The sequence below is a fragment of the Macaca mulatta genome, chromosome 16, assembly GCF_049350105.2.
Source record: "Macaca mulatta isolate MMU2019108-1 chromosome 16, T2T-MMU8v2.0, whole genome shotgun sequence".
Classification (NCBI taxonomy): Eukaryota; Metazoa; Chordata; class Mammalia; order Primates; family Cercopithecidae; genus Macaca; species Macaca mulatta.
In genome coordinates this window covers 45,292,846-45,320,299 of record NC_133421.1, presented here as the reverse complement: position 1 = coordinate 45,320,299, position 27,454 = coordinate 45,292,846, and the positions used below count along the sequence as shown (strand labels likewise).

At 40.8% G+C, this 27,454-nt stretch overlaps 1 protein-coding gene across 2 annotated transcripts in view; it reads right to left on the bottom strand.

The window, feature by feature from the left end:
- Positions 1–343: 343 nt before the first annotated feature.
- TAF15 (TATA-box binding protein associated factor 15) overlaps positions 344–27,454 on the bottom strand; it is a 38,143-nt gene continuing 11,032 nt past the window's right edge. For both annotated transcript variants that reach the window (XM_001114501.5, XM_015119090.3), the window contains exons 6-16: positions 25,190–25,383; positions 23,949–24,069; positions 13,940–13,974; positions 13,289–13,321; positions 11,500–11,609; positions 9,045–9,174; positions 5,470–5,562; positions 3,824–3,905; positions 3,616–3,704; positions 2,946–3,507; positions 344–672 (exon numbers count right to left, since the gene is read on the bottom strand). In XM_001114501.5, coding sequence (XP_001114501.2) covers positions 633–672; positions 2,946–3,507; positions 3,616–3,704; positions 3,824–3,905; positions 5,470–5,562; positions 9,045–9,174; positions 11,500–11,609; positions 13,289–13,321; positions 13,940–13,974; positions 23,949–24,069; positions 25,190–25,383 — 1,489 coding nt within the window. In that variant the 3' untranslated portion in view covers positions 344–632. The remainder of the gene's footprint in view (positions 673–2,945; positions 3,508–3,615; positions 3,705–3,823; positions 3,906–5,469; positions 5,563–9,044; positions 9,175–11,499; positions 11,610–13,288; positions 13,322–13,939; positions 13,975–23,948; positions 24,070–25,189; positions 25,384–27,454) is intronic.

Sequence of the window (27,454 nt, the reverse complement as noted above, 5' to 3'; positions counted from 1 at the left end):
AAACAACTGTATCAAAATCACCTGGTAAGCTTTATATAAATAAGTATTTCCAGCCCTAACTCCCCATACCTCACTGAGTTCTGATCCAGCAGACCTAGGGGGCTGGGAATCTAGGAATCTAAATTTAACAATCTAGGAATCTAATTTTGACAAACTCTTCAGGTGATTCTGACTTGTCGTCATTCCTGGGAACCACTAAACATAGTAGGAGCTCAATAAATATTGTTGAAAGTAACATTTTAATTTACTGAAGTACATAATTCATTTCCTAATTCTTTAGGATTAGAGTCTAATGTAACTGAGTCCTGTGTGTGACAGAACAATGCACTAATATGTACAAAAGTCCACAAAAACAAGCAGCCTTTATTGCAGTATTACAAAACACTTTTCATTTTGGCAATATTTTACAACGCATTTAGCTCCAAGGGTTGGGGAGAAGGTTGGAAACTAAAGGGGGAACTCTCAACAGACATTTCTAAAAGAAAAACTGTCCCAGCCCTCCCACCCAAATAAAAATCCAAATGTCACTTAATTTCACTACCCAAGAAGAGGCCACGAGGAAAGCAGCAGGCAAAACTCTGGCAATTTCACTATGGATCATGTCAGAGACAAAGGAACATTCAAAACAGTCATCAGTATGGTCGGTTGCGCTGATCATTTCTGTAGTCGTTTCTAGGAATGAAAAATAAAGAGCCAGACTAAATTCTAATTTTCTACCAAGGGGGAGCATCAGACACTACTTCAGGGTGCTAGTGATTGGCATCAGCTAGACAATTTCTAAAGAATGACACCATGCCTCATTTATTTCTATACTCCTAGAAGATACTTAAATGTCTAATTTATCAGCTTTAAGATTCACAAAGTTCCTAGAAGAAGCTTTGCTTCACTCCTAAAAATTTTCCACCTAGAATAAAGACTCCAAACCACCAATATTTCAGGAGATCAGAAACTGTCCCAGTTCCAGCACTCTAAATAGGAGAGTGGCATAGTGGAATAAGCAAGCACTTACATGTATGAATTCTGGATCTGCCACTTACTATGTGACCTTGGAAAAGTTACACTAAATGACTCTGACTCTGTAAAATGGGAAGTATACGTACTTCATAGGGATGACAGAAGGACTAGAACTAAAGATTATAAGAACACTTTACAGTATTGGCCACACACTAAGAAGTGTTCAATAGATGGTAATTAGGTTACTCATAATAGCTAAAAATTATATAGTGCTTACTATGGGCCAGCAACTAGTGTATCGTAATCTAATACAAATCTGAAAAGGATGTTTTATTAGCCCCATTTTACAGATAAGAGTACTGACACTCCAGGCTGGGTGCGGTGGCTCACGCACCCAGTAATCCCAGCACTTTGGGAGGCCAAGGCAAGCGGATCACGAGGTCAGGAGATCGAGACCATCCTGGCTAACACAGTGAAACCTCGTCTCTACTAAAAATACAAAATATTAGCCAGGCGTGGTGGCAGGCGCCTGTAGTCCCAGCTACTTGGGAGGCTGAGGCAGGAGAATGGTGTGAACCCGGGAGGCGAAGTTTGCAGTGAGCTGAGTTCGTGCCACTGCACTCCAGCCTGGGCGACAGAGCGAGACTCCATTTCAAAAAAAAAAAAAGAGTACTGACACTCCAACACTCCAAAGGATTAAGTAACTTTCCTAAGATCACACAGCTAATAAGTGGTAGAGTTAGGATTTAAATTCAGACAGTCTGTTTCCCAACTTCACGCTCTTAACCATATTCTGTATTCTCACTGCCTTATACTGCCGCTGGCATAGAGGTCCTTAGTATAATAATTGAAGTTACTTTCTATCATTGGTCTTCAACTTCTTCTGCCGCTACACCATTCATGTGCATAAGGCATTCCCATCAGTGGTTTTCATCTGGAAAAGTTATTACCAGAATCTCCAGAAAAATAACTGCAGGGTAATATATATGATTTGAAAAAGAACCACCCTATGAAAGGTATGTTCCTTCACTTAGGAACTCCTGATTTACACACAGTTTCAAGTTATTATCTTTCTATCTCAATTATCTTTATGAGAAAAAAAAAAAATACACACACAGATACATCCAAACAAATAAAGATTTATGAGTAAGAATTTCCAGCAGGTGGCAGGGCTCGGTGGCTCACGCCTGTAATCCCAGCACTTTGGGAGGCCGAGGCAGGCGGATCACGAGGTCAGGAGATCGAGACCATCCTGGCTAACACAGTGAAACCCTGTCTCTACTAGAAACACAAAAAATTAGCCGGGCGTGGTGGTGGGCGCCTATAGTCCCAGCTACTCGGGAGGCTGAGGCAGGAGAATGGCATGAACCCAGGAGGCGGGGCTTTCAGTGAGCCAAGATTGCACCACTGCACTCCAGCCTGGGTGACAGAGTGAGACTCAAAAATAATAATAATAATAATAAAGAATTTCCAGCAGGTGTTGTGGCTCATACCTGTAATCCAAACACTTTGGGAGGCCAGGACAGGAGGAATGAGGCCAGGAGTTTGAGACCAGCCTGGGCAACATAGTGAGACCCTGTCTCTACAGAAAATTTAAAAAAATTGGCCAGGTGTGGTGGCAGACACCTACAGTCCCAGCTACTTGGGAGACAGAGGCAGGAGCATTGCCTGAGTCTAAGAGTTTGAGGTTACAATGAGCTATGATCATACCACTGCACTCTAGCCTGGATGACAGAGCAAGACCCTGTCTCTGTCACTAAATTTAATTTTTATTGTCTCTAAAAAATAAAAATTAAAGTTAAAAAATAAAAAGTTCCAAAACAAAATTTTAGAAATTGCTAAGCAGGAAACTAAATCATCTTCTCCATCCTAAGAGAACTGCCAATGGGAAATTCAAGTTCCAAAAAATTGGTAAAAAGAAAATGTGGTTCAAACCCCCCAATCTAGGTGTAGTGAGGTAAAAAGGTTAATAAATGCATTCTAATACTCACCTTCCTCCCATTTTGCCTCCATAGCCACCTCGGTCTCCTCCGTAGCCCCCACCTCGGTCTCCTCCATAGCCGCCACCACTCCTGTCTCCTCCATAGCCTCCACTTCGGTCTCCACCGTAGCCACTGCCACCACCACGGTCTCCTCCATAGCCCCCCCGGCTTCTGTCTCCTCCATAGCCTCCTCGATCTCCTCCATAACCTCCTCGATCTCCTCCGTAACCTCCTCGATCTCCTCCATAGCCGCCTCGGTCTCCGCCATAGCCGCCTCCTCGGTCTCCTCCATAGCCACCTCGATCTCCTCCATAGCCACCTCCTCGGTCTCCTCCATAGCCGCCTCCTCTGTCCCCACCATAGCCGCCGCCTCTGTCCCCACCATAGCCACCCCCACTTCTGTCTCCACCATAGCCGCCCCCACTTCTATCTCCGCTGTAGCCACCACCGCTGCTTCTGTCTCCACCATAGCCACCCCCACTTCTGTCTCCACCATAGCCGCCTCGGTCTCCACCTCTGCCCCCACGACCTCTGTAGCCCCTCTCTCCACCGTAGCCTCTCCCCCGGAAATCTGCAAGGTAGAAATGCAAACAATGAGGCCAGCAGAAACAACGTAAAGCCTCCTTAATGCTAGTCAGAAGATAAGCACGATGCAGATGCCATTAAAAGGCTGACCCACCTCCTCCTGAGGGACGAGAGTCCTCTGGTCTAGGCTCATTGCACTGATTGCAGGAATTCCTTCGAGCAAAGTTCATATTTCCGCATGACCTAAGAAAGGAGGAAAATATAATGCTCCTAGATAGTTTCTAATGGACTCAGAACCCCTTTCTGTACCCTCCAGCCCCAATTCCAACCCCTACTCTCACCAAAGTAAACAAGATACTTACGGATTAGGGCAAACCCAATCCCCACTTTTGGGGTCTCCACCTCTCCCTTGAAAGCCTCCACGACCTCTATATCCTCCACGGCCTACGGGGATGGGGCCAGGGGAGAAAAATCAGCAGCAGACATTAACAAAACAGAAGAAAAGCATCAGATAACGTAAGAGTAGGTACCCATCAATACTTAGGCAGCACTCTGCAAATTAACCCCTTGTAGCAGGACTTCGTAATTCTTTGATTTGGGTCTTGTACTTAGTAAACAGAGGACCTTGAAAACAGACCCTAGGCACACAATACAGTGCAAATAATGCACTAGAAAACTTCAAAGTCCATTTTCTATAATACAGGTTGAGTATCCCTTCCCCCAAATACTTGAGACCAAAACTGTCTCTGATTTTGGGTTTTTCAGATTTTGAAATATTTGCCTTCTACTTGCAAGTTGAGCAGCCCAAATCCAAAAACCCAAAACCTGAAATGCTTCAATGACCATTTCCTTTGAGCACTATGTCGGTGCTCAAAGTTTCGGATTCCAGAGCATTTCCAATTTCAGATTTTCAAATTTAGGATGCCTAACCTATACCCTACTTAGAGAATCTCCATGATGAAGATTAGGTGAGAAGACAAACTCCAAATGCAAGAGTATGAATGTAAAGGCCACAGTAACATTCACCCACAAAACAAAAAAAGAAAAAAGACAAGTATATGAATCTAATAGAAATAAAGAAGCTGGGCCGAGCACGGTAGCTCACACCTGTAATCCCAGCACTTTGGGAGGCCAAGGTGGGCGGATCATCTCAGGTCAGGAGTTCGAGAGCAGCCTGACCAACATGGAGAAACCCCATCTCTACTAAAAATACAAAATTAGCCGGGTGTGGTGGCACATGCCTGTAATCCCAGCTACTCGGGAGGCTGAGGCAGGACAATCACTTGAACCCGGAGGGAGAGGTTGTGGTGAGCCGAGAACGCGCCACTGTACTCCAGCCTGGGCAACAAGAGCGAAATTCCATCTCAAAAAAAAAAATTAGAATAAAAAATTTTTTTAAAAAGCTGGCAATAACTGTATGAGGTAGCTTAAAAACTGGTCAGATTAGTCGGCCAGGCACGGTGGCTCACGCCTGTAATCCCAGCACTTTGGAAGGCCAAGGTGGGTGGATTACGAGGTCAGGAGTTTGAGACCAGCGTGGCCAACATAGTGAAACCTCGTCTCTACTAAAAATACAAAAATTAGCTGGACATGGTGGTGCACGCCTGTAGTCCCAGCTACTTGAGAGGCTGAGGCAGGAGAATTGCTTGAACCCAGGAGGCGGAGGTTATGGTGAGCCGAGATCAGGCCACTGCACTCCAGCCTGAGCAGAGCAAGACACCATCTCAAAAAAACACAAAAAACAAAAAAAAATTGCCTCCTGATTTCCAAGTGAACAGCAAACTACGATACAGCTTTCCAAAGGGATATCTACAACCATTTCCCACTACTTTCTTAGCTATTACAATATCTCGTTTACCTATTCAGTACCCGAACTCATTTTAAGACACAGGGAAAAAGACCTAGTGAGAGAAAAAGCAGTACCAAGTTCACACAAATAGAAACAGAATATGAACTCAAATTTAAACCCTTGGATAGTATCCAGGACTGTGCGCAGCAAGGATCTTACCTCGCCGCCCACCTCCACTTCCACCTCCTCTCATGAATTCAGGTCTTCTAGTGGCAAAGGACACTTTAATGATGTTGCCATGGAATTCTTTTCCTAAGAAAAAAGAAATCGGCTTTGAAGCAATGCTACTCTTCACCTATCAACAAAAATATAAAAGTCTTGGAAATTTTTGGTTTCGGAGGAGTAACTGACATGTCCTCACAGAAATTAAAATACACTGGTATTCCAGAGTCACACTAACAGTGGTAAAAATGTCATTATCTACTGAAAAGAGCACGTCTGTCACTGGGAGATAGTCACTTCTTACCAAGCTTAAAAAAAAAAGAAAAAAAGAAAAAAAAAAACAAGGTAGAGTGGTGTGTGTCTGTAGTACCAGCTTCCAGCTACTCAGGGGGCTGAGGTGGGAGATCAACTGAGTCCAGGAGCACGAGACCAGCCTGGGGAAGGAGACAGTGTCAGGGGTGGAGGAAAAGGCCAGGTGCAGTGGCTTGTATCTGCAATCTCAGCACTTTTGGAAGCTGAGATAGGAGCCTCGCTTGAGGCCAAGAGTTTGAGACAAGCCTGAGGAACACAGCGAGACCCTTTCTCTGAAAAACAATTTTTTTAATGAGCTAGGCATGGTGGCATGTGCCTATAGTCCTAGCTACTCAGAAGGCTGAGGCATGAGGATTACTTGAACCTGGGAATTCAAGGCTGCAGTGAGCTATCATTGTACCATTGTATACTAGCCTGGAAGACAGAGTGATACTCTCTCTCAAAAAAAAAAAAAATCGGGCATGATGACTCACGCTTGCAATCATAGCACTTTGGGAGGCCAAGGAAAGCTTGGGCTCAGGAGTTTGGGACCAGCTTGGGCAACATTGTGAAACCCCGTCTCTACAAAAAATACAAAAAAATTAACTGGGTGTGGTGGCACCGGTAAGTCCTAGCTACTTTGGAGGCTGAAGCAGATCACCTAAGCCCTGGAAGTCAAGGCTACAGTAGTGAGCCATGATCACGCCACTGCACTCCAGCCTTGGCAATGGGCTCCAAAAAAAAAAAAAAAAAAAAAAATCTGTATCTAATATTTTTACATGGGGGGAAAAAAAGCCAGTTTAAGGGAATGAATACATGTGTAAGTGCAATAACATGTATGTATTTATCTACACATATGCTTATATGCATTGCCTACTGTGCTTACTAGGGGAAACAAGATCACTAGGGTTCAAAGGTGAAAAAGAAACTCCTATTTTACCATATGCCCTTGGTACCATTTGAAATTTTCTGATCATTTCCAAAGTAGCATAATAATTAGTAACTTTAAAAAAAATAGTAGTAAATAAGAATTGGCAAGATTTGAACTATAGAGTTAGGTTTAAAAGGCTCATACGTCCTATGGGCAGAAGTCACTATAATTTCTGAATATACCATACACAAAAGAAATAGCTTCATGATTCATTTCTCTCATTCTTATGAAAGCAGAAAAGTAGGAAAGAATGGACTTAGACTTCAAGAGCAAGGTGATGAAGCCTGACAATTAGTCTAAAAAAGTAAAGAATAGAGAGATGGGAACAGATAGGGTATTACAATTTCATTTTTTTTGTTTTTTTTTTTTTTTGATGGAGTCTTGCTGTGTGTCATCCAGGCTGGAGTACAGTGGTGTGATCTCGGCTCACTGCAACCTCTACCTCCCGCGTTCAAGCAGTTCTCCTGTATCAGCCTCCTGAGTAGCTGGGATTACAGGCGCTCGCCACTGCGCCCGGCTAATTTTTGTATTTTTCGTAGGGACGGGGTTTCACCATGTTGGCCAGGCTGATTTCGAACTCCTGACCTTGTGATCCACCTGCCTCAGCCTCCCTAAGTGCTGGGATTACAGGCATGAGCGACCGTGCCCGGCCTACAATCTCACCTTTGAAGAAGTAAAACAGCTGGCCAGGCACAGTGGCTCATGCCTGTAATTCCAGCACTTTGGGAGGCGAGGCAGGCAGATCATGAGGTCAGGATATGGAGACCATCCTGGCTAACACGGTGAAACCCCGTCTCTACTAAAAATACAAAAAATTAGCCAGGCATGGTGGCAGGCGCCTGTAGTCCCAGCTACTTGGGAGGCTGAGGCAGGAGAATGGCGTGAACTCAGGAGGCGGAGCTTGCAGTGAGCCGAGATAGCGCCACTGCACTCCAGCCTGGGCAACAGAGCGAGACTCCATCTCAAAAAAAAAAAAAAAAGTAAAATAACACAACTATGTTTTGGAAGACAGAGGTACAATAATCTTGTAACTGAAAGGAACTGCAAGTGTCTGTCAATCCAGCATAGTTAAGTACTTTGGAGAGAGTAGATCCAGCATGCCTGAGTTTCAATCCTGACTCTGCCACTTACTCTGTGATCTTGGAAATTACTTAGCTTTTCTATGCATCAGTTTCATTGTCTGTAAAATGGGAGTAACAGGATGTATGTCTCATAAGATTATGATGAAGATTAAATTGAGTTAATGCCAGTAAGGCTCTTAAAGTTGTGCTTAGCTCATAAACCTCAGTAAACATGCAGTAAGTGTTAGTTACTATTAAATTAAGGTGCAACAAAAATGATGAATTTGTAACATGGGGAAATGACTATGTTTAAATGTTAAATGAAAAAAACCATAAGACAAAACTCTATTTGGAGTATTACGATGTAAGATACATTTTAAAACACTAGAAGGAAAACTATTAAGAAATATTATCAGTGGCTACTTTTGAGTAGAGGGCTATAGATGTTTTACCCATTTCTTCTACTTTCCATTAAAAAAAGTCTATTTCTTCTAAGTATGTATTAACTTTATATTTGAAGGGAAATCAGCCTAAAATTTACTTTATTTATTGTTTGTTTTTTTTGAGACAGGTTCTCGCTCTGTTGCCCAGGCTGGAACGCAGTGGCTCAATCATGGCTCACTGCAGCCTCGACTTCCTGGGCTCAAGTGATCCTTCCATCTCAGCCTCCTAAGTAACTGGGACCACAGGTAATAACCATGTCCAGGTTATTTAAAAAAAAAAAAAAATTTTTTTTTTCTGTTTTTGTAGAGGCAAGCTCTCACTACATTGTCCAGGCTGGTCTCCAACTTCTGAGCTCAACTGATCCTCCTGCCTCAGCCTCCCAAAGTGCTGGGATTATAGGCATAAGCAATGCCACCTGGCCTAAATTTCAAACTATAAAGTCAGGGGATGATAAATCACTTAATGGGTAAAATGTAAATTATTCAAGTGATAGATACAGGAAAACCCCAGCCTTTAGCACTATGCAATATATTCATGTAACAAAATGCCATCTGTACCTCTTAAATTTATTTTTTTTAAAAAGAAAAAATAACATACAGTCAACCAGGCCAACTCTCTACATCTGTATCAGGGTAGCTTCATGCACAAGGCATGATATAAGGAAATATGCTAGACCAACAAGGATAGAGCTCATCTCATTTCTAAAGGTACATAAAAATTCTGGCCTGTATTTTTAGTAAAAGTAAACATGAACATAACCACTGTCACCCAGAGCATATTCTGACTTCCAGACTAGAAAACATCTATCCAAACTTCATGCTGAAAACTGTATGAATGAGGCATACCATCAAACCAGTCAATGGCTGCCTTAGCTGAAGGAGGGTCATCAAATGACACTGTTGCCTCCCCCTTTGGCTTTCCTGTGTCCTTGTCTGTATAAAGATTTATCATTGGTTTTCCAGTCTTCTTATTTGTCTGAGGAAAAACAAAAACACTTGGTGTTAGCATTTTTAAAATAAGTAATCATGTATCATTTAGATAATCAAAGATTTATTTTTTGCAAAGAATTCACACATTCATACTATAAAATACTGTGCACCTGATATAAAGTTACCTGTAGGTTTGGACAAGCATAACTCTCCAAGCTACACTAAGTGAAAACCAAGCTATAAAAATGATACAGTATACTGTTTTATCTACGTATAATTGTTTTTTTTTTTTTTTAATTGAGACAGGGTTTTACTGTCACCCAGGTTGGAATGCAGTGGCACCATCATACTCACTGTAGCCTCAAATTCCTGGACTCAAGAGATCCTCCCACCTCAGCCTCCCGAGTAGCTGGGACTACAAGCGAGTGCCACCACGTCCAGCTTTTTTGTTGTTGTAGAGATGGGGTCTTGCTATATTGCTCAGGCTGGTCTCAAACCCTTGGCCTCAAGTGACCTTCCTGCCTCAGCCTCCCACAGTGCTGTGATTAAGTGCTGTGATTATAGGAATCAGCCACCATACCCAGTTTATAATTTCTTTAAATCCACAGAAATTAAATGTAGATAATGCTTCATGTAAATATGTAACTTTTTTTTTGAGACAGAGTCTCGCTCTGTGGCCCAGGCTGGAGTGCAGTGGTGCAATCTCGGCTCACTGCAACCTCCGCCTCCTGGGTTCTTCTCCTGCCTCAGCCTCCCAAGTAGCTGGGACTACAGGTGCATGCCACCACACCTGGCCAATTTTTTGTATTTTTAGTAGAGACGGGGTTTCACCATGTTAGCCAGGATGGTCTCGATCTCTTGACCTCGTGATCCGCCCGCCTCGGCCTCCCAAAGTGCTGGGATTACAGGCGTGAGCCATCATGCCCAGCTGTAAATACGTTAACTTCTAAAACACTACACTGGGATTTGGCTGGGATAAGACAAGGGAGAATTTTTACTTTTTCAAAACTCTGTGAATTTAGGCCAGGCATGGTGGCTCACGCTTGTAATCCTAGCACTTGGTGGGAGGCTGAGGTGGGAGGATCACTTGAGTCCAGGAGCTCAAGACTGGGCAATAACAGGGAGACTCTATCTCTATAAAAAAATTTTTTTTAATTAGCTGGGCATGAGGACATGCACTAGTGGTTCCAACTACTCAGGAGGCTGAGGTGGGAGGATCACTTGAGTCCAGGAGCTCAAGACTGGGCAATAACAGGGAGACTCTATCTCTATAAAAAAATTTTTTTTAATTAGCTGGGCATGAGGACATGCACTAGTGGTTCCAACTACTCAGGAGGCTGAGGTGGGAGGATCACTTGAGCGCAGGAGATTGAGGCTGCAGTGATCCATGATCATGCCACTGTACTCCAGCCTGGGTGCAATAGAGCAAGACCCTGTCTCAAGACAGCAACAACAAAATTACGTATTATGTGTGTAATTAATTCCTTAACAAATTATAACTCCCACAGAAAGAAAAAAGTGAGTAGGCCAGGTACAGTGGCTCATGCCTGTAATCCCAGGACTTTGGGAGGCCAAAGCGGGCAGATCACTTGAGGTCAAGAAATCAAGACCATCCTGGCAATAGTGAAACCCCATTTCCACTAAAAATACAAAAATTAGCTGGGCGTGGTGGCACACGCCTGTAATCCCAGCTACTTGAGAGGCTGAGGCAGGAGAATCATTTGAACCTGGGAGGTGGAGGTTGTAGTGAGCCAAGATCGCACCATTGCACTTCAGCCTGGTGGAAGAGTGAAATTCCGTCTCCAAAAAAAAAAAAAAAAAGTGGGTAATTCCATAGACACCAAAACCAACAAAACAAGGGCAGATGTAAACTGATTTCAAGAAACTGCTACTATGTAAATACTACTAAGGCTGCTTTCTAGTTGAAGAGATGAAAAACACATGCATGAAGTTAATAGTGCACAAGACGCTTTAGTGAACAATGAGTCATTACAAGATAACGTATTATCTCCAGCATAAACATGAAATAACCCCTCCCAAGAGCTATAACAACTTGAGTTTGCATGTACTTCAGTCTATAAAACGTTTTCAGCAACTCCTTTATTTCTCACAGTTATAAGAACTAAGCAGAGACTAATTTTAGAGTCCTAGGATGGAAGCTAAAGCACAGGTAGACTGTGGAAAGGTAAACACAAGCAAGAAATAAAATCTTCATATATTCAACAAATTTAGCAAAAGTCTACAGACATAAATAAGCACGTGTATCATAAAATTTTAAGAGACAAGGCTTACTGAAGTATATAGGCTTATTACACAGTCTATGTATTGTAATCAGAACATTATGAGATTTTCAACATATATTTTTACTCACCTTGATAATTCCTATTTGTTTAAAGAACTCCCCAACTTGATCTGTAGACACACCCTCCCCAAGGCCTTGCACAAAGATTGTGTTGTTATCTGAATTATCAGATTCTGAATCTAAGAGAAAAAAAGTGATGGTTAATCTTACATATTCCTTAGTTATCACATTCTGTTCAGTAATCAAAGACAATAACTTATTGTCCAATATTCAATTGTTTCTATGACAAAAAGGAGAGGACTAATATAAGAACAATCTTATATAAACATGCAAAGTATTCACAATAATTATTTGATCAATTCTTACAACTAAATTTCAGGTAACGTGGATCAAGTCCACACAATGTGAAATATCTATATACCAATTAAGGATGATCTTACAAATCTCACTCTTCAGATCAGACATAGGGCTAAAGGTCATGAAGAGATGGAGTTAATTTAGCATTTCTTTCTCTGGAGAACTCTAATTCTTTACGATTAAACATTTTTAAGATTCTCTAGTAGAAAATTCTCCAAATCTGATACTTTGAACTTCCAAGCAAGCCACCAAGCAGAACTGCTGGTTTCCCATTCATTGCAATAAGCTTTGTATATACCAGGGGCAGAGGCACCTTGTACACACACCTTACCTTACATGCACACTTTTGGATTAGTACAACAAAGTAAGAAAGACGTATAAAAATTCAGTCCATGAAGGGATAATTCAGAAATTGCCATCCATATAGAATACTTTGGCATCTTAATAAAAACAAAAGTTCTGATTTTAAATTTTTGGCTCAAATAGATTTTTAACCTCTAAATTATAACTTTCAACAGGCTCCACAGGTAAATCTGTAGCCTTGAATTTCATTTAAATAAAAAGCCACATAAAATTAGTGACCTCTACCCAAAACAAGACAGTTCTCTCATGTATGAATTCACATTTCTTGAATTCACTAAGTCAGCACACTTAAGCAGACTACCAATCCAACGTAGGATTTTCTTTAAGTTTTTCTACTTCTAATTCCACAATGATATAAATTCTTTCATTAAATCTGATTTGCAATAATTTTCAATAATTAATGCTAACTAGCAGTAAAAATTCAAATATTTCTTCACAGAAGAATATGGGAAAGCACAAACAGCAATTTTCCCTAGCAAACTGTCCCATCAATACTCCTGAATTTTTCTGACATTTCTTTAGAAATAAAGCTCCCCGGCTGGGCGTGGTGGCTCACGCCTGTAATCCCAGCACTGTGGGATGCCAAGACAGGCGGATCTCAAGGTCAGGAGTTCGAGACCAGCCTGGCCAGCATGGTGAAACTCCACCTCTACTAAAAATACAAAAAATGAGCCAGGCATGCTGGCGTGCACCTGCAGTCCCAGCTACTTGGGAGGCTGACGCAGGAGAACTGCTTGATCCCAGCAGGTGGGTGTTGCAGTGAGCCAAAACCACGCCACTGCACTCCAGCCTGGGCAACAAGAGTGAAACTCCATTGAAAAGAAGACAGAAAGACAGAAAGAAAAGAAAAAAGAAAAGAAAAGAAAAGAAAAGAAAAGAAAAGAAAAGAAAAGAAAAGAAAAGAAAAGAAAAGAAAAGAAAAAGAAAAAGAAAAAGAAAAGAAAGAAAAAGAAAAGAAAGAAAAGAAAAGAAAGAAAAGCAAGCAAGCAAGCAAGCAAGCAAGCTCCCCAGTTCTGGCACCACTATCAAATTAAATCTTCCTCCCATACTAAGCCCTCCAAACACACACTTTTCCCACCGAAAAATGGAAAACTAACATTTTCTTAATGGCAAAGTGACAAACCACCATAAACCTTACCAGCATCTGGTCTGGGTCCATAATCCCTGTGACCTAAGGGAAAAGAAAAGAAAAGAGAGCTATTTAAGGCAATTCATTTAAAATCATTAACAAAAAAAATAGTAATAAACCAAGGCATGAAAAGTCAATACTTCCAAAATCCTTGAAAGTCAACCATCACAGATTTACAAAGTAAATATATAAATTATGTTTTATTTAAAGTTTAGGAAATCGAGATGTCAACATTCCCTTTAACTTGTCCTAGAGAGCACCTGCCACTTTAGCATTATGCTAGTATCACGTTTGTTAAGCTCTGGTTGTAAAGGCTGATTGGACAACCCTAGTAATTTAAAAACACCACGTCAGCTACCTCTATAAAAACAAACTGTCAAAATCCAGTGAAGGTGTCATTCATTGGTCACCACAGACTCTTTCATGCAAATTCACTGTGTAGAAACCCATTGTACTGTTTGAGATCAACTCTGGCTTTTTAATGTTTACTTTGATATATATATGTGTATATATATATATATAAATTTTTTTTTAAAGCACACAACACACACCAGCCTCAACAGAGTAAGAAAGGACTTCTGACTACATCTGCGGGATATTGGTGGCTTTTAGATTTATATAGCATTTCCACTGAAACATTTTGGGATACTCAGCACTTACCACCAAAATTTTTGAAGCCACCGCGGTCACCACCACTGCAGAGGAAAAATTGAAGAAATGATTTCTTCCTTAAGTCTCTAATGTGCTGAGCCCTGGGCTCAATCTACACTTAACTGTCACAAGTAGAGTGCTTAGGAAAACAGTAGCACCTCTAAGTTTTCAGTAAATTCCATTTCATAGAGTTCTAAATGTTGTTTCCATCTAAGTGTTTTCCCAAGGATTTATTTCCACAAGATGTCTTTTCAAGCTTATTACATATCTAATACACTGTTATTTTGAAATCTTCCCAACCCCAAGCCAAAGGGATACTATTAAACCATAACATAAAACTGGAGGCACAGCATGAAGAATACTAAACTAGAGCAAGTATTTTTTCCAAAAGGGTATTTTCTAAATATGAGAAAAAGAAAAAAGACTAGAAGAATATAAAGCAAGGTTAAGATTTTGATGCTAGAACAGGAGAGGATTAAAACTTGAGTATTAGGTTCTGCTGTGATACCAAATAGTGGATTTTATGAGATGAATTTTAAAAGTGAAATACAAATATACACAAAAGTGAGACTGAATAAAAGCAGTCTTAAAATTTCAAATCATTCAAAACCCTTATAAAAGACTAAAAAGAGCATCACTTAAAAACCGCCCTCCTACTCCATACCCACTAGACTACATCTCTTCACATCAGAGATACAGAGGTTCATGCTGCCACATGCTCTGTACTCTATCAGTAGTGCATATTACAGACAGAAGGCAACATATTCCAATAATGCAACTCCCCACGGGACAACTTTTTTTTTTTTTGAGACAGAGTCTTGCTCTGTCACCCAGGCTGAAGTGCAGTGGTGGGATCTCGGCTCACTGCACTGAACCTCCACCTCCCAGGTTCAAGTTGATTCTCCTGCCTCAGCCTCCCTAGTAGCTGGGATTACGGGTATGTGTCCCCGCACCCAGCTAATTTCTGTGTTTTTAGTAGAGATGAGGTTTTACCATGTTGCCTAAATTGATCTCCAGCTCCTGGCCTCAAATAATTCGCCCGCTTCAGCCTCCCTAAGTGCTGGGATTACAGGCACAAGCCACCACTCCAGGACACAGACTTTTATCTGGCAAATTACAATCACAAGGACAGTGGTCCTTGTGAGTATGGCTTTATGTAAGAAATCTAAGGTCTCTCTTATCAAGACACTCTTCCAATAAAAGCTTGCTTCTCTTAACTGAATTCTGTAATCCTTTAAGATTTATATGCTAATATGGCAATAAAAACACTCAAGTTTTCTGATATCAGTTCTTCTACTACTAATGATCTTATTCTACTATAACCCAAGAAGTTAATCTAATATACTGAAGTCTCTCACTGCCTATAAATCTCTGCTTTATGGATACCTATCTTATAGGGGGTGGGAGGAGGAACCCTCAACTCTAGTGATTACCCTACCCTATAGATGGCTTTTCTGAGCCACACTGAGATAAAACACTCTGAGAAAAAATTCTCCCTTCTTAATAAATCTATTCTATTTCACTGTAAGGTAAAAATATTTCCACTTACAACTGCCTTGGGTAAAGACACATGCATTTTAACTTGTTGTTACTTTTTATATGATTTCCAGGATGCCTTTTTAAGCAGGAGTCTAAGGCTATTTCAAGGCAATATAGACAATATGAAACTCAAGCCCTTCCTATACAGTTTACCACTGAATTTTCTAAACCCCCTACTTCAGAACAAATAGTACTGAAGCCCTCCCTATACTTCTAAACGACATGTATATCGCTGCTTAACTCTTTAAGAAAGGGAAGCCAACAGATTTGAGATTAAAAGATTAAACTGCCGAAAATACTATTATTAGAAACCAAGGTATCTCAGAGGTTTTTTTTTTTTTTTTAAAGAGGGAGTCTTGCTCTGTTGCCCAGGCTGGAGAGCAGTGGCGCGATCTCGGCTCACTGCAAGCTCCGCCTCCTGGGTTCACATCATTCTCCTGCCTCAGCTGGGACTACAGGTGCCACCACACCCGGCTAATTTTTTGTATTTTTAGTACAGATGGGGTTTCACTGTGTTAGCCAGGATGGTCTCGACCTCCTGACCTCATGATCTGCCCGCCTCGGTCTCCCAAAGTGCTAGGATTAAAGGCGTGAGCTGCCGCGCCTGGCCTCTCAGAGGTTTTTTAACTCCAAAAAGTGAGAGAAAAGAACTAGTGAAAATATTAAGCCCACATTCTTATGCCAGTAGGTTGAAGTTCCGAGGATAAAGATGACTTTTCAAATGGGAAATTGGAGGTCACTGGGTTCACAAATAAGTGCTACAAGAAATGACTCTTACTTTGTTGTCATCTTAAGGAAATACCTAATCTGGCCACAATGGACGGAAAACATGCATTTCATACATAGCTAGTTCCCATAATTTCCATTCTGGCCAGCAATATAACTTTGAACAACAGAAAAAGGACATACCCCTGGCAAAAATAAAGGGATATAAAACAAATGACATTTAAAAAGGTTTATGATTTCTTATTCCTCCATATAATACATTTGAACATTATCATCTTTATTTTTTTTATTTCTGAGACAGAGTCTCACTATGTCACCGAGGCTGGAGTGCAGTGGCGTGATCTCGGCTCACTGCAACCTCTGCCTCCCAGGTTCACGCCATTCTCCTGCCTCAGCCTCCCGAGTAGCTGGGACTACGCGTGCCTGCCAGCACGCCTGACTAATTTTTTTTTTTTGTATTTTTAGTAGAGATGGGTTTCACTGTGTTAGCCAGGATGGTCTTGATCTCCTGACCTCGTGATCCCCCGTCTTGGCCTCCCAAAGTGTTGGGATTACAGGCGTGAGCCACCAAGCCTGACCTTGAATGTCATCTTTACTGAGCATTTCCTTTGAAAATAAAGGAGCTGAAGATTTCAACACATGGCCATAAATTTGGAAATACTATGGTACACTGGAGAAAGAACTAGTCTTCAAACCAAGAGACTCAGGGTATAGTCTTAATTATCACTAATCAATCTTGAAAATTTGGGCATGTCAGTGGTTCTCCATAAGCTTCAATCTCCTTAACAAAATAAGGGTCTGTATCCTTACTATTCAAAATGTCATGGAACAGAAGCGTAAGCATAGCCTGAAAGCTTCTGAGAAAAGCAGGATCTCAGGCGCCACTCTAGACCTACTGAATAAGAATCTGCATTTAATAAGATCCCCCAAGTAATTCATACGCACATTTAAGTCTAAAATGTCTAGAAATTTGGTTTAGGCACTGATCTAGATGATCTGTAATTTTATGCAAAGCTTTCTTTCAAGTTCAAACATTTCAATCATTTTCTCTCCTTAATAGAAAATAATCCTTTTTTAGGAATTTATTAAATACAGAAAATAACCTTCAAGTAGTAGTACTATTAGATATTAACAGAAAATGTGCCTGAGGTTAACAATCTTTCCTTAAAATCTGCGTTAATGTTACAAATCCCTTTTCTACATGCTAAGGCAAATTAAGACACAAAGGTACTTGAACATCTATGAGTCAAGATGTTGACACAATAAATTTGCTTTAATTCCCAGAAAAAGGAGAGAACATGTACACATAAAGAATTCCTGAAGTAGCAGAGCTATTTAACAGAGACATAAGTATACTCAACTTTATTGGCAGAGTACCACCTGCATAAGAAAACTACCTGCTTTTTTGTTATTTTTTCAGATGGTGTCTTGCTATTTTGCCCAGTCTGGTCACGAACTCCTGATCATCAGTGACCCTCCCACCTCAGCCTCCTAAGTAGCTGGGACTACAGGTACACGCCACAGTCCCCAGATAGTTGCATACTCTTTTTTTTTTTTTTTTTTTTTTGAGACGGAGTCTCACTCTGTCACCCAGGCTGGAGTGCAGTGGCGCGATCTTGGCTCACTGCAAGCTCCGCCTCCCGGGTTCACACCATTCTCCTGCCTCAGCCTCCCATGTAGCTGGGACTACAGGTGCCCACCACCACGCCCGGCTAATTTTTTGTATTTTTAGTAGAGACGGGGTTTCACCATGTTAGCCAGGATGGTCTCAATCTCCTGACCTCGTGATCTGCCCGTCTCGGCCTCCCAAAGTGCTGGGATTACAGACGTGAGCCACCATGCCCGGCCTTTTTTTTTTTGAGACAAGACTTTCGCTCTTGTTGCCCAGGCTGGAGTGTAATGGTGCGATCTCGGCTCACTGCAACCTCCAACTCCAGGGTTCAAGCGATTCTCTCACCTCAGCCTCCCGAGTAGCTGGGATTATAGGCACCCGCCACCATGCCCAGCTAATTTTTGTATTTTCAGTAGAGACGGGGTTTCATCATGTTGGCTAGGCTGGTCTCGAAGCCCCAACCTCAGGTGATCCACCCGCCTCAGCCTCCCGAAGTGCTGGGATTACAGGCATTAGCCAGTGCGCCCAGCCAGTTGCATAATCTTGACCCAAACACAGAGACAGTTCCCCCAAGTTCAAAACCACAAAGAGCAGCCCACACGAAGGCATACTCTGAAGGTTCTTTCACTGTTACGCAGTATATATTTAGAATAGACAACAGATTCCATTTCAGATGCTTCTCAAGAAAGAAAAAGTTCTTTGACAGAACCTCCACTCCAAACCTTTTTTTTTTTTGAGATGGAGTCTCTCTCTGTGGCCCAGGCTGGAGTGCAGTGGCATGATCTCAGCTCACTCCAACCTCTCTGCCTCCTGGGTTCACGCCAGTCTCCTGCCTCAGCCTCCCGACTAGCTGGGACTACAGGCGCCCACCACCAAGCCTGGCTAATTTTTTGTATTTTTAGTAGAGATGGGGTTTCACCATGTTAGCAAGGATGGTCTCTATCTCCCGACCTCATGATCCACCCGCCTCGGCCTCCCAAAGTGCTGGGATTACAGGCGTGAGCCACCACACCCGGCCTCCAAATCTTTAATTTAAAAAAAAAAAAAAAATCTAACTATATCTATTTACGGACTAAAATTGCCAAGAAATAAAAGGACAATGCAGGAATCTCTATTCTTAGAAAATTTCACTAACTAGAGAGAAAGGGCTTAGCTAAAAATGGAGAAAGATTAGCTTAAAAACCCATGCTGTGCTTGAGTTTTCAGACTACTAAATCCAGAATACAATTTTCTGAGTGTGAGGAAAAGAGGAAAAGAACAACACAAATTCCACATTTAAGTGACTCAATGGATTTAAGTACTATTCTCAATAACAGCTGTATTTACATTTTATTTCCTCCTATGTCTTATATGCATGGTAAAAAGGCTTTCTGGAACCAGCATCTATCAACATCTCAGGAGGCCAAGAATCTATCATTCTAGAGCTGCACTGTCCACAGTATCTACTACCTACATGTGGCCTGCTGAGCACTGGAAATGTAGCTAGTCTAAAATTAAGATGTGCTCTAAATGCAAAATACAAAACAGATTTCTAAATTTTAGTATGAAAAAAGGAATGTACACTACGCTTTTTTTTTTTTCCCTTTGTTACATGTGAAGAGGTATGGGGCGGAGGGGAAATGGAATTTGACAGTCTCACTATTACCCAGACTGGAGTGCAGTGGCTATTCATAGACACAATCACAGCTCACTGCAGCCTTGAACTCTTGGGCTCAAGCAATCCTCCTGCCTCAGTTTCCCAAGTAGTTGGGACTACAGGTGTATGCCACAGTGCCCAGCTAATTTTTTTCATTTTTAAGAGATGAGGTCTTACTATGTTGCCCATCTAGTCTCAAACTCCTGGCCTCAAGCAATCCTATTGCCTCAGCCTCCTAAGTAGCTGGATTACAAGCGCAGGCCATCATGACTAACAAAAAGAAATTTTTTATATTGATTGCATGATGAAATATTTTGAATATATTGGGTTAAATAAAATATATTTTCTCATTGTTTATTTGTGTTGTTTTCTTTCCAATGTGGCTATTAGAAAGTTTACATTAACTATATGGGTCACATTTGTGACCTCTATTGTATTTCTATTGGGCAATGCTGTGCTAGACTCACCAGAACATATGCATATTTTTATTTATTTTTTTAGACCCATGTATACAGTGCCCCTGTATACATGCGTATTTCTACGGGAGCTAATTGAATGCCCTTTCAAGGGGGAGAAGATCCTCAGAAATCTGGATAATTTTAGGCTTGACACATTAAAGCCTGAAACAGTTACTAAATTTGATGGCATACTAATAATGAAAAGCAATTATTTATTAAGTTCTGGCAATTTTACAAGGCGTTAATCACAATGCTAAAACTAAAAATCACTGGGAGAATTTATGCCCTTAGCTTCTAGTCCACTAAGATGTCCCTATTAATTATAGATGACAGTAAGAAATGGTCTTTTTTTTGCTACAATTGCTTTTTCAAAGAAAAAGATTAAGTTTCCTGTAGTCCCTATAATCTTCACTTATCTCTCTTTCACACTTGGAAAGCTGATGGCTTCTTTTTGACCGGAATTCTTCTTCTAGCCAGGCAATCACACCATCTATAAGTCTCAGAATGTCCCATCCTTTACCTTACAGCCAATCTTCATCCACAAATTTTGCCCCCCCTTTTTTTTTGGCAATGGAGTTTCGCTCTTGTTGCCCAGGATGGAATGCAATGGTGTGATCTCAGCTCACTGCAACCACCACCTCCCAGGTTCAAGTGATTCTCTTGCCTCAGCCTCCCGAGTAGCTGGGATTATAGGCACCCACCAGCTAATCATGTCCGGCTAATTTTTTGTATTTTTAGTAGAGACAGGGTTTTACCATATTGGTCAGGCTGGTCTCGAACTCCTGACCTCAGGTGATCCACCACACCCAGTCTATGCTCCTTCTTCTTTTAATATAAACCAACTAATGCCAGATATTCTTCAAACAGCCCCCAAAATAATTGTTATTTTTTATTTATTTTTTTTTTGAGACGGAGTCTTGCTCCGTTGCCCAGGCTGGAATGCAGTAGCGTGATCTCGGCTCACTGCAAGCTCCACCTCCTGGATTCACGCCATTCTCCTGTCTCAGCCTCCCGAGTAGCTGGGACTACAGGCACCCGCCACCATACCCAGCTAATTTATTTTTTTGTATTTTTAGTAGAAACGGGGTTTCGCCGTGTTAGCCAGGATGGTCTCGATTCTCCTGCCCTTGTGATCCACCCGCCTCGGCCTCCCAAAGTGCTGGGATTACAGGCATGAGCCGCGCCTGGCCAAGAATTGCTATTTTTAAGATGACTGAGAACACAAATGGGAGTGTTGATGAAGACTAATGAAAAATGTTTGGGTATTTTGGTACTTAAGTGCAAAATTGTGTGGAAAAAAGAAATCTTAAAACAGGTCATTTACATTCAAATTCAAAACACTTTATCCCAATAAATAAGCTAAAAAGCACATCTTTAAAAAGATGTTATGACACATAAAAATTATATGAACTTCAGCCAGGTGCGGTGGCTCACATCTGTAATCCCACCACTTTGGGGGGCCGAGGCGGGCAGATCACGAGGTCAGGAGATTGAGACAATCCTGGCTAACATGGTGAAACCCCATCTCTACAAAAAAAAAAAAAAAATTAGCCAGGCGTGGTGGCATATGCCTGTAGTCCCAGCTACTCAGGAGGGTGAGACAGGAGGATTGCTTGAACCTCGGAGGTGGAGGCTGCAGTAAGCTGAGATGGTGCCACTGCACTCCAGCCTGGGCAGCAGAGCGAGACTCCATCTCAAAAAAAAAAAAAATTATATGAACTTCAAATTTCAGTACCCATAAATGAAGCTTTACTGGAACACAATCCTGTTTATTCATTTACCTATTATTTACGGCCGCTCTGGTGCTCCAAGGGCAGAAATGAAGTTACAACAGAAACCATATGGTTTACAAAACCCAAAACATTTACTATCTGGCCTTTCACACAGTTTGCCAACTCAATGTAAGAGTAATCGGCATCCACATGGATTTCTAAAACAGGCCTTTCATGAACATCTCAACAAATAACAGAGTATAAGGCAAGACTGCAGATCCCTTCCTCAGCCAATCTTTCCCCCCACTGAAACCAGATCAGCATCATTTTGACCAACTACATACTGGACTTCTGCATATGATTTTGTATGAAGGGGTATTAAATGAAAATAAAAAACTTAGTTTATAAGTCAGTATCTAGGCTACAAATTATATGAAGTATGTTGCCAGGGGTTTATAAAAGTACTTAATTGGACCCCACAGTTGGTTAAGGTACTCCTTCCCTTCTTTGTCAGGAGGATCATTCAAAGTCCTTTCAACCTTCTAGTCACAAGATGAGTCACAAATGAAAATACATTAAAAAAAAATTTTTTTTTTGAGACGCAGTCTCGCTCTGTCACTCAAGCTGGAGTGCAGTGGCGCGATCTCAGCTCACTGCAGGTTCCGCCTCCCGGGTTCACGCCACTCTCCTGCCTCAGCCTCCTGAGTAGCTGGGACTACGACTACAGGTGCCCGCCACCACATCTGGCTAATTTTTTGTATTTTAGTATTTCACCGTGTTAGCCAGGATGGTCTTGATCTCCTGACCTCGTGATCCGCCCGCCTTGGCCTCCCAAAGTGCTGGGATTACAGGCGTGAGTCACCATGCCCGGCCAATGAAAATATATTTATAATGACTTCCCTACCTATTCCCTATCTTTTTCTTCCATTCTTAGACACAGTGATAGTTTAATAATCGATTAGGATATAACTGTAATTTCCTTATGAAGAAAACTAAAGCTATGATATACTATAAAACATAAAGCATTTCAAGGCAGCCAATTATCCAAAACATATTAACTGGTAAATTAAATATACCTGTTGGTTATCTTGTTTGGGATAGGACGGAGGCTATTATTAGGTAGAGAGTAAGTACCATGTCACTTTACATTGTCCATTCATATCCACATGATGGCAGACTGCTCTTCGACAATGAAGAGGCATAGAATCTACTTGTTTTACTTTGGTAAACTGACTTTGGCTATCAATCAACAGACTTAATGTCCAAGTCTTATAACATTTTTCAAATATGTTTAAAATTTAGGTTTTCCATAAAATCAAACCACTGTACACTAAAAATAGAGAAATACAAGGCAGTGAAATCAAATCCTGGCTTGAAGAAATAACAGTCTGTGGGCAACTGGTTGTTTCTCAGGTCACCTCAGGGGACAGATGGTCCCTAAGGTGCAAAAGAATGAACCGGTGCTGATATATGACTGATAAGTTTCAGCAACAGGCCACTGACCATTTCAATTCCCAAGGAACATAAATTACCTTTTAGCCTGTGTATTTACACACAAATATGCAACCTGCAAACTTCTTCTGAGGACAGATGTCAACTACTTTTTCATTTTTGTTTTTATGGTCAAAGTAGTAAACTTACAGATGTATCTAAAACCAATTTTAAAACCAGCTTCATAACATATGCTGTAAGTAAATAAATACCAAAACCTGGTAACACTAGCATGGAGAAAAGAAAAGCTGAATTAGAAAGACATTCCTTTACACAACTTAGTCAAGACAAAATACACATTACTATGTGATGTTACACTAATTATTCCAATAATTATTTACTTAAGAGGAGGGACAAAACAGTTTCGTTACATTAAATCTTTCTCTTACTCGCCATCCCCACCTTTCTACTCCATTACTGCCTCCTAATACTTTCCCTTCCCAAGGAGATTTGAGATTAAGAAATAGCCCTTGCCCTTCAATCTAGAATTAACTTACCTTTTATTTTTACATACAAACACTGGATTTCCCAGAGTTGTCTTTTAAAGGAGTTTAGATTCTAGCTCTGGCAGGAAAGTCAAGTGGTTAATCACAACCATAGTTGTTTCTCTACTAGTGTTTAACATGTACCACATAAACTAACTGCTAACATAGCCAATTCTAAGGTCATTTATGTGAGATCTTAAGACTGAAAATACAGTTTTAATTTCTGCCTTTTTCTCCAATACATAATCCCTTTTTTAAGTCTCTTAACTAAATTAGATGCTGGAATTGATCCAGCTAAGTAACACCAAAAACAAAAGAGGAATAAGAAAAAATGTAGGTATCTTTATCTATATACTTACCTTGATCCTGTCATAGGACCTCTTCCATCCTTGTCATATCCCCCACGCCCTCTACCTCCTCCCTGTGACCCGCCATATCCTCTATTATCTTCTCCATACCTACTCACATCACGACGGTCATCTACAAAAAAGAAAATATTACACACAAATAACCACTCTCATTTCTAAGGCTTCAAATAATCATAAATGGCTCTTTAGGCCACACATATCCTTATAGAAAATGGCACATGCGCACACAACTCAAATGCAAGTCATCATAAAATCATCTGGAATTACGTTTTTCAGAATTATATCTGTGTCAAATTCCATTCTGCTAAAGTGATATGGCAAAACAGCAATGTGGAACAGTATGAGTTAAAATACAATCTTAGCTACAAGAACCTTAGTAACTTAGATGAAAAGCACTAATCTTTTTTTTTTTTTTCTGAGATGCAGTCTCGCTCTGTAGCCCAGGCGGGAGTGCAGTGGTGCGATCTCGGCTCACTGCAAGTTCCGCCTACTGGGTTTACACCATCCTCCTGCCTCAGTCTCCCAAGTAGCTGGGACTACAGGCGTCCGCCACCACGCCCGGCTAATTGTGTTTTGTATTTTCAGCAGAGACGGGGTTTCACCATGTTAGCCAGGATGGTCTCGATCTCCTGACTTTGTGATCCACCCCCCTTGGCCTCCCAAAGTGCTGGGATGACAGGTGTGAGCCACCGCACCCGGCCCCCCAATCTTAAAAGTTACTTCTTTCTTCACTTCGGAAACGTTTAAATGTAAATTGAGCATGGACAAGGAATAACTGAATCTTCAAACTGAGAGAAGATTATTAGTGAATGTGCTTCCACTTTTATTCATTCACTTATTCATTCAATTATTCAACAAATGTTTACTGAGCACTTGTTATGAACCAAACCATGTACTAGGCCTTAAAGGTACAAAAATAAGTGCCCCAAATCAAGTACACCACCAACACCAAAAGAACTGGTACCAGCAGTATTGTCAAAGGATCAGAGTTCACTGAGACAAAAAGGAAATTCATGTAATCAGTCATCAAAAGTCATGACCATTTGGAGGTCTCCAAGTTCAGAAGTAGAAATCTGATAAACTAATTTTGATTACCATGAGAGGGAACATATCTTCAAAGTTACCCTAAATTTTGACAAACAGGTGAAATCCTCCGTGGTTCTTTTAATCAGAAATTCATACAAATAATTTTGCGAGGGGGAAAAATAATAATAGAGGTCAGTAAATCTTACCTTGTGTGTGGTGGCTGTAATTTTCCCTTTGTGAATGATAGGACTGCTGGTTTTGATTATAGGAATCATGCTGCTGATCATAATTTGACTGCTCATCATATGAGCCTTGATGTTGATCATAGCCTGACTGCTGGTCATAGGAATCTTGTTGACCATAGTCTGGCTGGTCATAGGAAGGTGCTCTTCCACCTTGGCTAAATAGAAATGGAGAACTTAAGAGACTTCATAGGAAGATTACATTTGCTGAAGCAAGTTGACTGAAACTGATGTTAAGGGTCCTGACTAGTTAGACATTAACCATATTTATGACTACCTTCTCGTGGTAATTAGTTATCTGCAGTCTCCTGGAACTCCCTTCAAAAGACAATTCTGCTAACATTAAAGAGGTGCTATATTATGAAAAAAAAAATGTATCTTTGAAAACTGTAGTAAAGCAAAAAATTACTATAGTTTTTACTATCTCCCTGAACTTTTTTTTTTTGGACACAGAGTTTCACTCTTGTTGCCCAGGCTGCTGGAGTGCAATGGCGTGATCTCGGCTCACTGCAACTTCCGCCTTCCAGGTTCAAGCAATTCTCCTGCCTCAGCCTCCCAAGTTGCTGGGATTACAAGGCATGCGCCACCACGCCTGGCTAATTTTGTATTTTTAGTAGAGACAGGGTTTCTCCATGTTGGTCAGGCTGGTCTCGAACTCCTGACCTCAGGTGATCTACCCGTCTTGGCCTCCCAAAGTGCTAGGATTACAGGCGTGAGCCACCGCGCCCAGCCTGTCTCCTAGAATTTAAAAAAAAAAAGTAAAAGATGCTACAAAGTACGGGAATATGTCTGACTCTTTAATAAACATGCCACAAGAGTTGAGTCCTTTTAATAGTTACAATAAAATACTCTATATCACTTAATTTTAACAAGCATCATCTCTTAAAATATTTTTAGATCTTTTCTCTTAGAATTATCTTTAGAACCTACAGTATAGTCTTCTAAACATCTTCAGTGATAGTACATTTTAGAAAACAGTAAAGGAACTTGCTTTGTAATGCAATTTTTTTATCTGAAAAGAAGTCTATCAGGTAATGAGACTGCTTATTCCATCAATTCAAAAGGAAAATCCTAAGTATCTTCAGAACAATATTACTGTATTAATTACATGCTCTCAGGGTGTGAATATTAAAAGGCAACATTTAATTGGATTTGAGTTCCAATAGGTTTACTTATTTAAAAAATGGGCTGGACGGAGGACAAAAAAGATCTCCTAATAGTTACATTTTATTCTTCACCAGAGGATCAGAACAATCTATTAAAAGATCAGTATGTTCCCTAACTCCCTATTGAAAGCACAACACAACTACAGTCCAAACCCTAGCATTTTAAAATGGCTGTCAAACTTAACATTTCTTTTCAGACTACATTTATAGGTCATGCTTCCAAAAATACATCATTTATAAAAGGATTCTCCTTAAATTTAAGACTAACCAACAAGGCTTGAGGAGTTAATTCTCTTAATGTAGTACGTCTTCTGAGTATTATTCCCCACATTTGTACTCTACTTTCTGCTTTTCAAAACACTCTCACATCTGTAAGGGTGGTAATTTGACCTCACAAATCTTTCCTCAATGCTTTTATTTAATTTTCTTTTTCTTTTTTTTTTTTTTTTTTTTGAGATGGAGTCTCGCTCTGTCACCCAGGCTGGAGTGCAGTGGCCGGATCTCAGCTCACTGCAAGCTCCGCCTCCCGGCTTCACGCCATTCTCCTGCCTCAGCCTCCCGAGTAGCTGGGACTACAGGCGCCCGCCACCTCGCCCAGCTAGTTTTTTGTATTTTTAGTAGAGATGGGGTTTCACCGTGTTAGCCAGGATGGTCTCGATCTCCTGACCTCATGATCCACCCATCTCGGCCTCCCAAAGTGCTGGGATTATTATTTAATTTTCACTTAGAATAAATGTCTTCATTGTAGAGAGAAAACACTAGAGACCTCAGTTTTTAGCCACATCACTTGATAGGCCAAATAATTTCTTTACCTCTGTAAAGTAGGAATAATTACTGACACTATTTCATAGTGGTATCTGAAGATCAATTACATTAGATAGTGCAAAAGCATTTCACAGAATGTAAAGCACAATTTTTAAAAAGTAACTTGCTATTAAGTAAATAGCATAAAATTAAGTACCAACTCTTCAAATCTGAAAGGTAACAACTTTATAAAACCTGAAATTTATCAGTAAATATTCATCTACATATATCAACAAATAAACACATTTTAGGATATCTG